General features: G+C 38.3%; 1 protein-coding gene across 3 annotated transcripts in view; it reads right to left on the reverse strand.

The window, feature by feature from the left end:
• The window catches only part of LOC136881276 (thiamine transporter 2), a 150,326-nt gene that overhangs the window by 5,994 nt on the left and 128,332 nt on the right, over window positions 1-16,000 (reverse strand). For all 3 annotated transcript variants that reach the window (XM_067154056.2, XM_067154055.2, XM_067154054.2), the window contains exons 6-7: window positions 12,369-12,483; window positions 10,453-10,645 (exon numbers count right to left, since the gene is read on the reverse strand). In XM_067154056.2, the coding sequence (XP_067010157.2) occupies window positions 10,453-10,645; window positions 12,369-12,483 (308 nt within the window). The remainder of the gene's footprint in view (window positions 1-10,452; window positions 10,646-12,368; window positions 12,484-16,000) is intronic.

Below are 16,000 nucleotides of genomic sequence, written 5' to 3' on the forward strand. Positions count from 1 at the left end.
GCTAAATTAAAAAACTCATCATCATCATCATCATCATCCTAAACCATCTGCAGTTTCCTGGGTGTGGTATATGAGCCTCCTCCATCTCATCCTGTCCTTGTACCATTCCTCCTCCACCAACTTGTCCCAGTCATGACCTCTCAGCAGTACATCATTCTTAACTAAATCTATCCATTTCCTTCATGGCCTTCCCATGGGTCGTCTTCCTTCTACTTTTCTGTCAAATTCCTTCCTTGCAGTTCTGTTTACTGGCATCCTCTTCATGTGACCAAACCACTTCAGTCTTGATATCTGAATCTTATTGAGGAGAGAATCATCTATTCCTACTTCTTCTCTAATTTTCTCATTCCTAATCTTGTGTTTCCTGGTTTTCTGGATCATAGTGCAAAGGAATTTCATTTCAGCTGCCTGAAGTTTGGAATTATCTCTATTGGTCAGTGTTGTGATTTTGAGACTGTATGTAAGAATTGGTGTATAATTGGACTTGTACAATGTCATTTTTGTTTTCATGGGTATTTGCTCATCCCACAGCAGGTGTCTTACCTGGTGGTAAAATTGTGTTGCCTTACTGATACGATTGTTCACCTCATGTTTTGCTAGGTTGTCATTTGATATAACGCTACCCAAGTATTTGAAAACTGGAACGCTGTCCAGTTGGGCTTCATTTAACATAACTATTGGTTCTGCTCCTTCCCCAGACACTTTCATCACCACCGTCTTGGTCTTGCTGATGTTTAAACCATATTTCTTAAACTCCTCATTCCAGCTTTGCATTCTCTCTCCCAATTCCTCTTCTGAGTCACTCCAGATCGCAACATCATCTGCAAATGTGAAGGCTTTGATATCTCCATGTTCTTTCCTATAACACTGTAATTAATTTTTTTTTTGCTAGTTGTTTTACGTCGCACCGACACAGATGGGTCTGTTAATAAACTTAACCATGATAGGTTAATATTGTGTTTGATCCATATTGACTGGTCTGAATGTATAATATAACTATTTATAATAGTTTATTTAAATCCGCCTTGATCAGTGCACTCATTTATTAATAGAATGATAAATAAAGTGAAAAATGAACCTAAAACAACTTTAATTAAAGAGCGAAAAGAGAAAAAGAAATTCGTAGTTCTAACTTTTCGAAATAAGCACTCTTATCAACTGGCTAAAATTTTCAGGAAAAAGAACATCAATGTCACATACAAAACGGATAATAATACTAATAAGATAATTTGCAATTCAGATAAAATAGAGAATAAATGTATATTTAATAAATCAGGAATTTACAAATTAACATGCCAAACATGTAAACAACGATACATAGGACAGTCCGGAAGAAGTTTGGCTATAAGGTACAAAGAACACGTTAATGCGGTCAAACATAAAAGATATTCGGCAATGGGAGAACATATGGTTGAAATGAATCATAAATTTACAGACATTTCCAATGACATGAAATTATTACATTCGACCAAAAAGGGAAAACTGATGAAAGTTTTGGAAAATTTAGAAATTTACCTTACACAAAAATGTAATTCTGAATCAAGTTTAAATGAGAAAAGTACAGAAGATAACCCACTGTTTAGGCTAGCATATAATCATTTAAGGAACAAAAAGAAGAAGAAAAGAAGAAAAACTTGAAGATCCTAAATTTGTATAGTGTTCTCATTCAGTTCAACCAAAATTGTATGTATTGATCATTTTTATAATATTTCATAAGTTCTCTTTACTCTTTGATATGATGTATTAGGACACAATACTCCTTCAAATTGTAAAACAAAAGATTGTGTCATATTGTGTTATTCTTTGATCTAACCACTGATGAAGGGAATGGTTGAGATTTCCCGAAACATGTATGGTTTAATTAATAATGTTTCCTTCATTTAATGAGGGCATTGATCAAGGCGGATTTAAATAAACTATTATAAATAGTTATATTATACATACAGATAGGTCTTACGGCGACGATGGGACAGGAAAGGGCTAGGTGTGGGAAGGAAGCGGCCGTGGCCTTAATTAAGGTACAGCCCCAGCATTTGCCTGGTGTGAAAATGGGAAACCACGGAAAACTATTTTCAGGGCTGCCGACAGTGGGGTTCGATCCTACTATCTCCTGAATACTGGCCGCACTTACACTGTAATTAAGCCTGAACCATTATACACATCAGAAACCTTGATAATTGGAGGCAGCTCACTAACTAAAACTTTAGGAAACCGAGAAAGGAAAATCGTTAGGAAAATCTTTGGCCCAGAGCGCATAGCTGCTCGACTAAGTGGTATGCAGGATTCTAAAGTGTTTGTGGTTAGACTTCTGAGGTAAGGGAAACTGGTGACTTGTTCCACTACTTTGTTAGCAAGCCTGATGTTGGTGTGATTTTGCTCAGGATGTTTGCTTACAACTAATATTTTTGTCTTCTTTACATTAATGTTTAAGTATAAATCTACTAAATTTGATGACAGTATATTCAGCATCTTTGATAGTTCATTTTCTGAGTCTGCAACCACTGCTATATCATCTGCAAATCGAATACAATGGACTTGTTGTCCATTTATTCTAATTCCTTTTGTGTTTGTCTTGAACTTCTTTATAGCCTTTTTGATGAATACATTAAGGAGGTACAGTGATAGTGGGCAACCCTGTCTTACTCCCTTCCTGATTTTTACTTCCTGGCTGCTTTCTTTGATGTCTACTATTGTAGTATGATCTTCATAAAGTCATAGTATCAGCCTTCTATCTTTCCAGTCTAATCCCAAAGATTTAACAATTTTGAAGAATTGGTCCCAGTTTACATGATCAAAAGCCTTTTCAATATCTACAAATGCTATATATGTTCTTCTATTCATCTCCATTGTTCTTTCTAATACCGTATTGTTCTTAGTTACGACTGCTTCTCTTGTTCCCATCCCTTTCTTGAAACCAAACTGGTCTGGATCAACTTGGAAATCAAGTTTGTTATTTATCCTGGATTTCATTATTGGCGATAATATTTATATTTTATATCATTTTATTAAACACATTGTGTACAAAGGTATTAATTGATTAGATGAAGTTAGCATCATTTGCATAGTGTGACAAAGTCAATGTCCTGTCTTTGCACTCAATGATATGATACGTGCTGCATGGTCCTCCACATATGGTGCACTGACATCTGTCGGTGGGGCTGTGGTATCCCTTGGTTGAACATATTCGGTGATGTAGTCCGTGGGCTGCCACTCTCGTGTATAAATGGCGCAGTTGGTAGTTGGCCTTTTTCCATTCGTTGCTTGTCATCGCTGGGGTGGTGAGGAGTCCGGGATTGATGTCCCTCGCTTTCTGTCGCCTGTCTTCTAGAAATCTGGTGCTTTGTGGTGTGGATATCAGATTATGAGCTTTCATCAGGTCTTCTATAAAGAAGGTTGTGTCTGCCAGGATATACGTTATTCTGTTTTGCGTGTATTTTGAGACACAGAGCATTCTTTTCAGGTAGGCTGTTTTAATTCCCTCCAATCGCTTCAGATTTGAGTATGTGAGGTGGTTCCATATAAGCTGTATGCCGTATGAGGCAATGGGAGCAATCTTTATGTCGAATAGTCTCAGGGCTGTTGTGACGGATAGTAGATTCAGTTTCTTTATCTCGAAAGTCGCCTTTATTGCTCTTACAGCTCTGTCTTCAATGTGCTTGGAAAAGGCATGTCCTGTCACTTGCAGTGTGAGTCCTAGGTACTTGTAGCTTTTGACTATTTCTAGTACTTCTTCCCCGCAAGTGAATCTATCAGTGTTTGCCAAATTTCCTCCTTTTCTGAATTTCATTATTTTTGTCTTTTCTCTATTTATAACTAGGTCATTTTCTTGGGACCACTCTTCCAATTTGTTTATGGCTTCTTGCAGGGGCTCTCTTCTTTCTGAGAGCAGGATCATGTCATCAGCGTACAACCACATCCTCACTTCTTCTGTTTGTATCCTTTGTATCACATCATGGGTAAGTACGTTAAACATAATGGGGCTTATAGGATCTCCCTGGAGTACTCCGTTTGTTTGCTGGATTCCTTTGGATTGGACTAGGCCATCGTGGATTCTGATTGTATTTTCTCGGAGGATGCTTGCTATGAACTTAAAGATCTGACTTTCTTCATTAAAGTATGAAGGCTTTCATGGCCGGTGTCAATATAATAAAATTCTTCCGGGCTGTTATGCCGTGGTCCACTCCTCTCGCTTCTCCCAGACGTTTCGACTACTGCTGCGGTAGTCATCTTCTGTGGCGTCATGTAGATACGCTCTCCTGTATCCCGCTGGCGACTTTCTTCGTCTAACACGGGCTTTAGTTTTTCCAGTATTCTATCCCTGTTTACCCCGTCAAAAGCTTGTTTGTAGTCAACGAATGCTGCATATGCATGGCCTTTGGGTTTAGCCAGGGCTTCGCTTATGAATTGGAGTACGTGTCCCACCACTTGTATAGTTGATCTTCCGGGGGTAAAGCCGTACTGTTCCCGAGGTATAACTGCCATTATGTTGTCATGGATCTTTTTGAGCAAGATATTGTTCATTATCTTGAATGGTGCACATTCCAAGGCTATCCCTCTGTAGGATTCTGGGGTGTTCTGTGGTCCTTTCCCTTTGTAGATCACCTTGACCGTCGATTCTCTCCATACTGCAGGGGTGTCCATGATTTCTAGGCACTTGTTGTATAGGGCTGTCCATAACGTAATGGTATATATCATTGATCCTTTCATCAGCTCGTTTGAGATATTGTCTGGGCCAGATGCTTTTCGAGGTTTGCTCTTTTCAATTGCTTGCCAAACTTCGTCTTCTGTTATTCTTTCTTCTTCCGTTAGCGGGGTACTTCCTTTTGTGTGGTATTGCATTTTCTTCTTCTGAAGTATATTTGCGAAGTGGTTTTCCCATATTGTCATTGAGATACTTGGGGTCACCTTGGTTCTCCGTGGCTCTAGGACTTTGTAGGGTTTTGCTTCTCCTTCTCGTATTAATTCTTCTTCTTTGGCCTGGGTATACTGTTGTTTCTTAGCCTTCAGGAGCGAGGTATATCTCGTTCTCGCGTGTACATATTTGAGCCTTTGAGTGTCGTTGTTCGTGTCTGTCTTTTTCAGGTCATTCAGTTTTTCCAGGACCAGGTTCCGTGCTGTGTAGCATTCACTGTCGAACCAGGGTTTGCTTTTCCTCTTTGTCGGTTTTGTGGATGCAGACTGCATCAGAGATTCAGTTAGGTTTCTCAGTGCAAGATCAATGTTGCCCCTTTCTATTGTGTTCAGTATTTCTTCCACGTTTATGTTCTGAACTAGTAAATCGGGAACTATTTTTCTTGTCGTCCATCGCTGCTCATTTTGTGTGGTTCTCTCCGTCGATCTCATCTGGAATTCTGCTCTTACTGGGAGATGTTTCCTTATAGGTGTGCCTGCTGACTCTGTGGTGGTAGTTATGGTTTTGAGCTTTAGGTCGTTTCCGCGGTAGAATACAAGGTCTATAGTGCTCGAGCTGTTGTGGGAGATGTACATTTTATCCTGTGCTTCATTACTGTGGATGAAGCCTTCCTCTTCCAGTAGTTCAAATAGTGCCTCTGATTTGTTGTTCGGTCTCTCTATTCGGCAGTTTAGATCTCCTGCTAGCAGGGTTGGAATCTCTGGGTCAGTTTCATTCAGTGCAGTCATTACGATTTCTATCACTTCGTCTGCTGAGCACTGGGGTCTTATATAGATTCCTACGATTTGAAGATTTCTTAATTGTACTATTACGGTGTTTTCTCTTGTCTCTATGTGAGTCACTTGTCCTGGTGCTGGATTGTAGTAGCACGAGACTCCACCTGATGGTCTTCCTTTTGGCCCGGCTTTCGCCAGGGCATGTGCTAATATTTTGGATGCATGAGAGAGCAGTGTTATGGTTCTGTGTTCAGAGCATTCTACACTACTTCCTTTCTTTGGTATCATAACTGTTCTGCTTTTGGTGAGGTCTTCAGGAATTTTTTTTTTTTTTTTTTTGCTAGGGGCTTTACGTTGCACCGACACAGATAGGTCTTATGGCGACGATGGGATAGGAAAGGACAAGGAGCTGGAAGGAAGCGGCCGTGGCCTTAATTAAGGTACAGCCCCAGCATTTGCCTGGTGTGAAAATGGGAAACCACGGAAAACCATTTTCAGGGCTGCCGATAGTGGGATTCGAACCTACTATCTCCCGGATGCAAGCTCACAGCCGCGCGCCTCTACGCGCACGGCCTTCAGGAATTTTGCCACTATTGTAGCATCTGCAGATTACATCATAAAGTAGGTCTTTCATTTTCTCACCCATATTCTTTAGTAATTCTCCTGGTATGTTATTTGGATTACAAGCTTTATTGTCACTTATTCTCTCAAGCACTGATTCAAATTCTCTTTTTTGTGATAACAGGGCCCTTATCATCTTCTATATCATTTTCCAGTTCAATATATTGTGTTTTATTAGATTCATTTCCATTATTCTTTCCACCACAGGCTGACTTCATCTGTATCTATTAAGATTTTCCCATTTTTATCCTTTATTATAGAACTTTTCAGTTTCTGGTTTAAGGCTCTGATGTGTCGATGAGCTCTGTCAGTTTTTCCTTCAGCAATATAATGTAGTTTCCAATGTTCTTAGTTATCTCAGCCATCCATACCTCCTTTGCTTTTCTACAAAGGGTTGTAATTTGATTTTTTAACAAGTCTATATTGTTCCTGACTTCTTATGTTATTTTTCCTCCTTTTCCCTTTTCTCTTTACCATCAGATCCAATATTTCTCTTGTAATCCATGGTTTCGTTGGTTCCAAAATTTTTGTTCCCAGTGTTTCATGAGCTATATTTATCAAACCTTTTTTAATAGATTCTCATTTTGATTCTTCAAGTCTTTCAGCCAATTCATTTGTTTTGTAGGTGAAAATCTCTTTATTGTTGTTGTCCTTTAGTTTGGTCACATCTAGGTTTTGTTTTTCGATGCCGGTTCTTGTTCAGTTGGATATTGCATTTGGCCATGACTAGGCAATGATCACTATCAATCTCTGCTCCAGGGTAGCTATGGCTTGTTTTAACTTGAATGTGATATCTTCTCTTGACAAGGATAAAATCATTCTGATAGCGAGCAGTGTCACCCGGGGATTTCCAGGTATATCTCTGCTGTAATGGTACATCAAATAATGTATTTGTCATGATCATATTTTACTGATCACAGAAATCAAGTAGTCTCCCTCTTGGTTTGTTCCTGATATCCAGTACAAACTTCGCAATTCCTTCTCGATCTGGATGACTTCCAACAATAGCATTAAAATCTTCCATAATTATTACATTATCTGATTCCTTTGTCAGATTCCATATTTAGTCAATATTTTCATACATTTCTTCGATTTCTTCATCCGAGCTGTTCGATGTGGGAAAGTACATTTGAACAACAACTATATTCCTGGGATTTGTTTTGATTTTTGCAACTAGTATCCTTTCATTTACGTGATAGGTGTTCATCACATTTCTTGCCCATTTGCTTCTAAGCAGAAGTCCTACTCCATTACTTCCTCCACTTGTGCTGCCACTGTAGGTCATTTTGAAATCATCACTGTAGAAATCGCCATTCCCTGGCCATCTGATTTCACATAACCCCACAACATCCATGTCTTTTTCATTCATTACTTTTTTGGCTTCTTCCAGTTTTCCTGCTTCTAGTAATGTTCTTACATTCCACATTCCAATGTTCATCGATTCATTCTTTTGAGGATTTCACTGGATGATGACCTGAGAAGCCTCATCCCTTTCCCTGCCGGATCTTGGGTTCCGTGCCTCATGATCAGTAGGCTGTACATCTTGCTGTGACAATATCATGGTTGTTTATGTACTAGGGAAAAATAATTGAGGTGGTTTCCCATTGCCTTCCTCAATGCACAGTAACCACATCATATCCCAACATCCAGGGATGCCACGATACGATGCAGCTGCTTGCCAATACAAAGTCGACAGATCGGTCTTTGTATCAACAATAACGATATAGCTGCTGCCAATATATCATGTCTTCAGTTGATCTGCGGGTGCAAGCACCACTCTCATTGAGAGCCCCTATCAGCAATTGGGATGCGCCATGTCGGGGTTGAGGACTTCCCCACCCAGATCCGTCTTCCACAGGGTACAGAAAAGCCCCTACTCAGTTCAGAGCTCCTCCTCCATGCAAGCTGCACCTGGACACGGAGTTGTAATTTAAGAGGACAAATTTGGGCAAATATTTGTTTATACGGAGGGGAGTTAGGGATTGGAATAACCAAATACAGTAGAGATTAATACACGACACTGAGCAAGATATCGAGGGACAGCTATTGGAGCTCACTCTAGCGGATAGACCTGAACAGTACTGATTCTCTCATAAGAGCACGTGTATTTTTGTGTGAAGTTTTTGGTGTTATTTATGCGTTTTCAGTGAGTTGACATAAATAAATAGTAGTGTGTGTCATTCATTGATATCTCCTCTCAACATGAGGGGAAAGGTATGTGCTGTGTTTGGCTGCAGTAATTACGAAGTAGAGAAAAATGCGCGGTCGTTCTTCAGGTTCCCTCGTGACAGTGACAGAGATTTTTATAGTACTTCATAATCTTCTGACCTGCTCGACCCATATTTTAACTGGCATAAAATGTAATATGCATACAGTATTTTATTCTATAGTGCAGCAGTTAACCTTCAATACCGATGTATTGTTGTAGGTGTGATCTGTGGGTTTTGAAATGTCACAAGTGATTTGGATAAGGTGTAAAAGAAAGAAGGGACGTTAAGCTTATATAAGAATTATAAGATCTGTTCAGATCATTTCCAGGCCAGCGACTTTAAAAATCCTCGACTATACAGCCAAGGGTATGTTACATTTTTACTCTAATTGTATGTAAACATTGTTCAAAGCATCACAATCGACAACATTTTCATACTTTTCTTTCTTTTAACTCGGGCCCACGTATTTGTTATATTGTCAACACAGCCAGGACGAGAATTGGGCGGAAACTATACATAAAACTTTGTAGAACATTTATAACAGCTATACCATGTGCTTGTGTCCTCTGTCATTGTTTTCTCAAACTTATAGCAGCTTATTTTTGCACGAGTTCGCTTCTGCACTCCATGCTTCCAGCTGCTCAAGGCGCGCACAGGCTTTCAGAGTTTTGTTTACATCGTGGGAAGTGTTTAGACTGTGTTTTGTTTCTGCTATCATGAGTGGATCATTGAATGAAAGTGGAATTGTAGAGATGTTAGAAGAGATTTTTGATGACAGTGGTTCGAAAGAAGAGGTAGATGATTGAGATCTAGACCCTGATTTAGAACTTCATGTTAGTGATGACGGTATTTATAACCTATTCTATCATATTCCACCCAGGTTTGATTTTGCCCTTTTTTTTTCTTTTCTTTTTGCTAGTTGCTTTACGTCGCACCGACACAGTTAGGTCTTATGGCGACGATGGGATGGGAAAGGCCTAGGAGTTGGAAGGAAGCGGTCATGGCCTTAATTAAGGTACAGCCCCAGCATTTGCATGGTGTGAAAATGGGAAACCACGGAAAACCATCTTCAGGGCTGCCGACAGTGGGGCTCGAACCCACGATCTCCCAGATGCAAGCTCACAGCCACGCGCCTCTTTGCGCACGGCCAACTTGCCCGGTTTTGCACTTTGTAGTTTATTTAGCTAATGTTTCATGATCTTTATATGACTGGAGATTCATTTAGAATGAAGGACGTAAGCAATGATAATTCAAAGGCAAGGACTGACTCGCATTCGCCGGGTACTTCTGGTGATTTGGATGCACTTGCGAAGTCTGTGCAGATACAGGAAAAGCGGAAAATGGGAAAGTAACGAGAAAAGAGACATTCTGGTGGTGTGCAATGTGTTCTGTAGCACTTTGTGTCCTTGAATGCTTCAAACTATTCCACACTCAAGCTCATTATGTATACGAATTTGTTGTCAGACTTTTTTGTTGTTGTTGCAAGAGGCATACCGTTGGAAAATGTGTAATGTGAAAAGTATTCAATAGATCTTAATGCAACTTTTTAACCTGTATAATAGACACTTTTAATTTTTTTATGATATATATGTATTACAATTGCAACCTATGTATTATTTTCTACAATTTTTTAGAAACCTTTCAAAATATGCTATCTTAAGACATGGTCTCCAATGTGTTAAAAGTCAAGACTACCTGGATAATAAAAATTGAAAAAGATCTTCAAAAAATCAGCATAACAGGTGAAATTATATAGGACAGTATTAGCTTTAGAACATTGAAAAAACGTTATTGAAAAATCCAAGATAAGAACCACCTCTGCATGGACGGAAGGAAAATCACAGCGAGAGGATGAAGAAATTCTGGGAAGAGAAGAAAGCAAATTAATTTGTTAAATAAGTTCAATCATGCTCCTTAGTTGGGCACAATGTTGTGGAGGAAAAAAAATTAAAAAAATAAAAATAAAATAATAATCTAATGTTACTGAACTTACTTCGCTATAGTAATCATAGTCTGGTAGAAGACTACAAATGTGATGTACATAGCATATGCCAACCAGAGTGATGAAGCATAGGAGGAAACCAGTAGCGTTATTCCCTGTAGCAATGAGCACAAAGCCAGGATAGGCTCACCATAGACCGCCCAGTCTAGTTTTAGCCAGCCACAAGCAAAGGCAGCAGCTGCACCTGGTGAACATATCAAGGGCAATGAATTATCTCAAATTTATATTTAAATATTGGTTGTCTAGAAATTTATGAAGAATTTGGAAGGATAAAATAAAATGCAGACGTTTTCTTTTTTTTCCTTTCTTTCTTTCTTTCTTTCTTTCTTTTTTCTTCCCCCCCCCCCCTCCCCCAATACAAGGATCGTGTAAGTTTGATGCTGGTCTGATAGTTATTTGGAGGATTTACTAGATTTGTTTATGAAGCAATTCTATTCATTTGATAAAGGGCAGGAATGGTTTCACTGAAAAAAAAAAAAAAAAAAAGCAGTAGGGGAGACTGTTGTACCATGGAACACTTTTTACAACAAATAATTGGGCAGTTAAATCCCTTAAATGCTCACAGTAAGTATTGAGGTTGCCTATATAGTTTCCCATTGACATTTTCCTGTTTTACAGTCCTATCAAGGGTAAAAATTTAATTGTAGTGAGGTATGAAGTGTTTCACGGTACAACATGATCTTGTACCATGGAACGTATCCTCTTGTACCTTGGCACAGAGGGAATATAGATGAGAAATAGCTGTAAATAAATATATGAAATCAATTTAAAATTTGGAAACCATTTTTTCTTCCCAGGATTTAATACAAGCTGCCAGGTATTCCTCATAACTTCTCCCACTCCTTAGACATCAAAGGTTTGTCCTGGATCATTGACAAGCCATGGTTCTAGTAACTGATTGTAGATATGAATAAGCAGTTCAATCAAGATGCTGTAGTTTAAGAGACTGTGTGCCTTACTATGGGTCACAGGATGTTGTCCCTGTATCATACAGCTGTGACATTGCCCTCCATGACTAGGAGTGACATGGTGGCCTCACATAATGCCATCCCCAAATCTCAGGAAACCATCACCTTGCTGTACAGTGTGTCTGAGATGTGAAGCCTACCAGATTGTCTCAGAACATGTTGCTCACAATTGTCAGGAACGAGATTTATGCAACATTCGTCAGTGAAAAGGACTTAATACCAATTCTGAAAAGACCATTCAATGTAATGTTTGGCACGTCTATACCATGCCTTATAATATCTAGGTTTGAGAGCTAGGCCTTGCCATTGGCGTCTGGTATTAAGTTGTGCCTTGTGCAACCTGTTTTTCACAATTAGAGTTGAAATGTGGTGACCTGTATCTGCCCAAAGATAATTGTTCAAGATGGTGGCATTGTGTTCAAGGTTTCTCAAGCTGAAATTCAAAGGTACCGGTCATCGACTGCAGCCCTTGGACAACCTGTGCACGTCAAGTCATTGACAGTTCCTATCTCCGTGTACCACATCCATGCTCAGAGTAAATCACTTTGATTATTGCCTGCGCGCCGAGCAACTACCCTTGTTGACCATCCTTCTTAGCACAGAATGATTATGCGTACACATTCACATGTCAACATTGCACATCATGCCATCCTCGATGCTCACTACACCACATACCTCTTAATTTTTCCACACTAGAGCTACACCATCAACTGAAATATTGACACCCCCCCCCCCCCATTTAAATGTGGCGTTCTGCCTGTCTGTTGGGGTACGTGCAGTTGTATATTTACAAACATTCTAAGAGTCATCTTTTCAGTCTGCATAGGACAGGCCAAGACAGCAACATAGTCAAATGACACACAGAGTTGATGCAAAACTCTTTTGATGTCTGTAAATTATGTCAAAGTTTGTTTCCATGTTAAAACAGCTAGTACTTGCCAACAAGCGTATATATTGCTTCAACAGCTCCATTATACAATTCTTGAGTTTCTCCTGTCTTCTCCTTTATCTCATCCACTATATCCTCCCATAGGTTTTGACTGTAGATGATGGCCTGAAGTGGAAGACATATAGGTTAAAATACAAACTCCAGCAACAGAAATATTATATAACATTTAAGTGCTACCTTTTATTTATCATTTACAATCAGGCATAGGAATTAAATATCATTTCAATTTTTATTTAAATGTTATTTTGTGAATGGAAACATTAACATTTTAATACGATTTTCAGGGTTACAGAGGCAAATTGATTCCTCCAGTCTTGTAAGCCCCATCACAATGAAATTTAATATGCCTTATATCTGAAATTTAACTCTTCAATCAACTAAAAATGTATTATCTTATTCTTTTAAATTTTTGATTACAAGATCTTAAAAATTCTCATTGTAAAATTTGCATTCAACCATAATTTTCAATATTACTTCCATGATTTTAAACATTTTAAAGCGATTTCTTTTTCTGAAATCAGTAGTCATATTAACAACCTGAATATCAATGGTTGAGAAGAATTAGAATAATAATCTATCTTTATAAAAAATTATGACAATTTTTTATCAGAAAATATCTTATAACAGACCTTCTGTTAAAGATGACCTTAATTTTGAAGTTTGGGTTACAGACAGCATTAGGATGGACAGTCTTCATCCAAATATCTTTAAAACTGTTGAAATTATGATGGAAAAGGTTTAAAAATATACAGTTTTAAGAACGAGTAAAAAAATGGATGAGTGGCTAGCTGAAGTTTGTTTAAATGTCTACTAAACTCTGATCACATGGGAGTAAATTTTAATTCATAACTCATTCAATTTTGTACATGTCTTATTTTTTCCACAGATATGCAGATGAAAGTTTATTTCAGTTTAATAGGGTAGTAACAAAAATTTGAATATAACATTTTTTTAAACCCTGGATAACTGGGATAACAGTTATATATTCCCTAACACAAGTTCTGCTATTCTGAAGATCTGTTGCTAACAATATGGTATAGGGAACTGAAGTTTAATGGAACGTAAATATATATATATCTATTTAACATCGTCAGTAAGGACCCTTATGTTTGTTTTTTCCCTTACTGTCATTTAAAAAAAAATTAGAGTTAGCTGAAATATTCCCTTAGTTTGTATGTCTTTCAATTCATTATGGGTTGAAATATAACTGCATTGAGAGTCTGCTTGAAAGTGGTTCTAGACAGTGAATCAGAAGTAAGTGAAAATTATAATTCAAGTGTGGTTGACAGTTCATCATCTGAAAGTGATGGTGAGATTATGTATGGGCGATTTGGACCAGGCACAACAATAACGTGTGAGAAAGGATGAAGGTAACTGGATATAGATGACAGGGAAAAAAACAGTCCATTTGTTCATTCACTCATTCATTTGTCTGTACTGTAACAAAGATAAGTTCCTCCTTATAACCCATTTTATCCACAGTTTGAAGTTATCACACCAAATCCTCATTCTGAAGCATCATTACTGCTGAGTACAAATTCTCCGCATGCTAAATTAAAAACAGCAAGAAAATATTCCTAACGTGTGATGATCTGTGATGAATTTTGTTTCGTTGTGCACCATGGTGCAGGACAGAGGTTTAAGCTCATAGAGCATGAGATTTAAATCCTATTTCTTAGTAAACTAATGGTCTTTTAAATACAAATGTTCCATCAATTTCTGCTGTATTTTTAAGAGATGTTAGGGTATCATAATTTTGTCTTGCACGAATTCTTGAACATGCTTAAAGCCAGTGACACAGAATTGTTGCATTTACATCCAAATGCCAATGACCTCAGCCAGGATCAAACTTACTATCTGCGAAATCTTGAACTAGTAACTTGCAGATTCCGGAAACAATGTGAACTGGGTATATGAATGCTAGAGAGTTGGTCATACTGATAAATAATGTGGAAAAAAAAATTGATATCTCGTGTCATAGTTTTATCCAGCTGCTGAAGTTAGCAAATCAGATTGCTCTGTGGACAAATTCAAATGGGCTTTGTGAGGCGGTGTTGCTTAATGTGCACATGACCCAAGACTGGCTTGAGAGCACCAATCAAAGGAAAAAACTGCCATGGGAGTTGACAGGTATGCTATGGTGACTCCAGCTGGAACCCTTGGTGTGTTTGTATTTGGTGCCAATTTCTCAGTGTGGCTCTCAAGCCCTTCCAAGCCACCTAGAGATTTAGCAACATCAGCGCACAGAGCCCATTTGAATTTGCCCGCAAAGCGATCTGAAAAGCTAACTTCAGCAACTGATAAAGTGACAACAGTGCCAAGATATCAAATTATTTTTTCAAATTATTTATCAGTATGACCAACCCTCTAATGCTCATGTACCTGCTTCACTTTGTTTCTTACTACCCTGTATATGCTTCATGAGTATCCGCAACATTCGCGGGCACAGGTGATTAAGTGCAAGGGACACTTTCCCTGACATAGTATATTTTCTTATACTTCATCATCATCATCATCATCATCATCATCATCATCATCATCATAATTTTCCAACTCCAGTTTCCCGAGTATGGTATGCAAGCACTTGCCACTTCTTATCTTCATATACATTTTGTCCTTGGACATCATCTTAGGTGCATCCCTTTTCCACCACCTCTGATCCTCTATCCAAGGCATCTGATAGGATAGGTCATGGGAGACTACTGGCAAAAAATGAGTGCAATTGGACTAGACAAAAGAGTAACTGAATGGGTGGCTATATTTCTAGATAATAGAACTCATAGAATTAGAGTAGGTGAAGTATTATCTGATTCTGTAACCATTAAGAAGGGAGTATTATTGAACCTTTCTGTTTTCTTAAATGTATATAAATGATGTGGGTAAAGAATAGGAATCAGAGGTAAGGCTTTTTGTGGATGTTGTTTTACTGTATAGACTACCTAATAAATAAGTTAAAAGATTGTGAGCAACTGCAAAATAGACTGACAATATTGTGAGATGGATAGCAGGCAATGCTATGATGTTAAAAGGGATTAAAAGTCAGGTTGTGAATTTCACTAAGAGGAAAAGTCCTCTCAGGTCTGCTTACAGTGTTGATAGGGTGAAAGTACTTAGGTGTTAACATAAGGAAATATAGTCATTGCGGTAATCACTTAAATGGTATTGTAAATAAAGGGTACAGATCTCTGCACATGGTTTGTGAGTATATTTAGGGGTTGTAGTAAGGATGTAAAGGAGAGGGTATATGTCTCTGGTAAAACCCCAACTACAGTACGGTTCCAGTGTATGGAAGCCTCACCAGGATTACTTGATTCGAAAATTGAAAAAAAATCCCAAGAAAAGCAGCTTGGTTTGTTCTGGGTGATTTCCGACAAAAGAGTAGCATTTCAAAAATGTTGTAAAGTTTGGGCTGGGAAGACTTTGGAGAAAGGAGATGAGCTGCTCGACTGAGTGGTATGTACTAAAACTAAGAAAATATGAAGTTCCTAAATTGCACTAAGTGGTATGTTCCGAATTGTGAGTGGAGAGATGGCATGGAATGACATTAGTAGACGAATAAGTTTGAATGGTGCTTTTGAAAGTAGGAAAGATCACAATATGAAGATAAAGTTGGAATTCAAGA

This window comes from Anabrus simplex, chromosome 9 (assembly GCF_040414725.1).
Source record: "Anabrus simplex isolate iqAnaSimp1 chromosome 9, ASM4041472v1, whole genome shotgun sequence".
Taxonomy (NCBI): Eukaryota; Metazoa; Arthropoda; class Insecta; order Orthoptera; family Tettigoniidae; genus Anabrus; species Anabrus simplex.